General features: G+C 47.0%; 1 protein-coding gene across 1 annotated transcript in view; it reads left to right on the forward strand.

The window, feature by feature from the left end:
* nol4lb (nucleolar protein 4-like b) overlaps positions 1-1,191 on the forward strand; it is an 80,478-nt gene extending 79,287 nt beyond the window's left edge. The window contains exon 8 of the mRNA XM_010789418.1: positions 941-1,191. Within this exon, the coding sequence (XP_010787720.1) occupies positions 941-1,185 (245 nt within the window). The 3' untranslated portion in view covers positions 1,186-1,191. The remainder of the gene's footprint in view (positions 1-940) is intronic.
* Positions 1,192-1,610: the final 419 nt, after the last annotated feature.

The raw sequence follows: 1,610 nt of genomic DNA on the forward strand, positions 1-1,610 counted from the left end.
ACACACACACACACACACACACACACACACACGATACTGACGTCAGCATTCCTTAAATATGGAGCTAAAATACTACAGCCTTTTCAAACTGATGTACATGTTCCTTTCAAGGGGCTTTAGTGTCCCATAAGTTTCTGTAACTGTTCCAGGAAGAAGTGCTCCTCAAAACAGCGTACCGTACATGCTCAGCAGACTTACTCTCAAATCAGGGTTTAATAAGCAAGTCACAGATAACTTAGAAATTCAAAAGTAAAACTCAATCTTTTTGCTGACCGGTCAACTACAGATCCGTTATTTCCCAATAGTTTTAAGTTACAGCCATTTTGGTATCTTCATATCTCTCATAGATCTCAAAACCTTCTTGAAATATAGTCTATAAAGTTTAAAGAGGGTTGCAAGTTAGAAAGCTTCACTCCTGAACACACCCTGTGTCACGGCTGGGTGTGGTCAGAGTGCTGTGTGTCACCTGTAACCACACCCAGCCGTGATTACAAGGTTACAGTATTGCCATGACACACGTGAACAATAATTACTAGAATGAAATTAATAAAGAGATGACAAAGTGTCATGATCAGCTAGAGCTTCAGCAAACAGGTTAGCTAGTCATAGAGAGCGTAATGTTCTCAGGCCATTATTCAACCCTCATGCAGTTGCTTTTCACTCTCAACACACAACTATAAGTCCAGTTTAAGTGTTTAGCGTCCTGTTTGCAAACTCTCATTATCTGCAAGATGATGTTTACACAAGTTCCCCCGCTTACCTGGGGCTGGACACGCTTTAATAACTGTCATTTTGAACTGACTGATCTTTCTCTTTTCTCTCCCTGTGACTTCTCTCCTTTTCTTCATTTCACCTTGTTTCCTTTCACTTCACTCCTTCCTCCTTTTTTCTCATCGATCCATCTCTCATGTATATCTCCCGCCTCTCCCCTCACATTCAGGTCCCACAGACCTCAGCATGAAGTCTCTGTCCTCCGCCAACATCAGTAACTCCTCCTCTGCCTCCACCAACAACAGCCTGGGTGGGCGGGGCAGCGGGGGTGGAGGAGGGGGCGGGGCTTCCACCCAGCTCAGCCAACCAGAGATCACTGCCGTGCGTCAGCTGATCGCCGGCTACCGGGAGTCGGCCGCCTTCCTGCTCCGCTCGGCCGACGAGCTGGAGAACCTCATCCTGCAGCAGAACTGATTCGGGGAAAACTGGGAGAACACACACAAACATACATACATACACACACACACACACACACACACACACACACACACACACACACACACACACACACACACACACACACACACACACACACACACATCTCCCTTCATGTTTGTGAATGTCTGCGTCCCCCGCCTCTCCTAATCAACCAGACCTCCTCCTGTTTTTCTCCTCCCTCCTTAAATCTGCCTTCTCTTCGGACACTGTGGCTACTTTGCATTTTTTGGAGGAAAAAGTGGGAGGGAGGGAGGGAGACAAATCCCACCAAACGAGCCCCCACATCCTCAACCCATCTTATCTGCCCGGGGAGGGAACTAATGAAGAAAAAAGGAGCATTGGGACTCTGAAGGATACTCTTCCTCTCCTCTCTGGAAGCACCTCATAATCAGCACCACACT

Source organism: Notothenia coriiceps, unplaced genomic scaffold, assembly GCF_000735185.1.
Source record: "Notothenia coriiceps isolate Sejong01 unplaced genomic scaffold, NC01 NC01_scaffold00032812, whole genome shotgun sequence".
Classification (NCBI taxonomy): domain Eukaryota; kingdom Metazoa; phylum Chordata; class Actinopteri; order Perciformes; family Nototheniidae; genus Notothenia; species Notothenia coriiceps.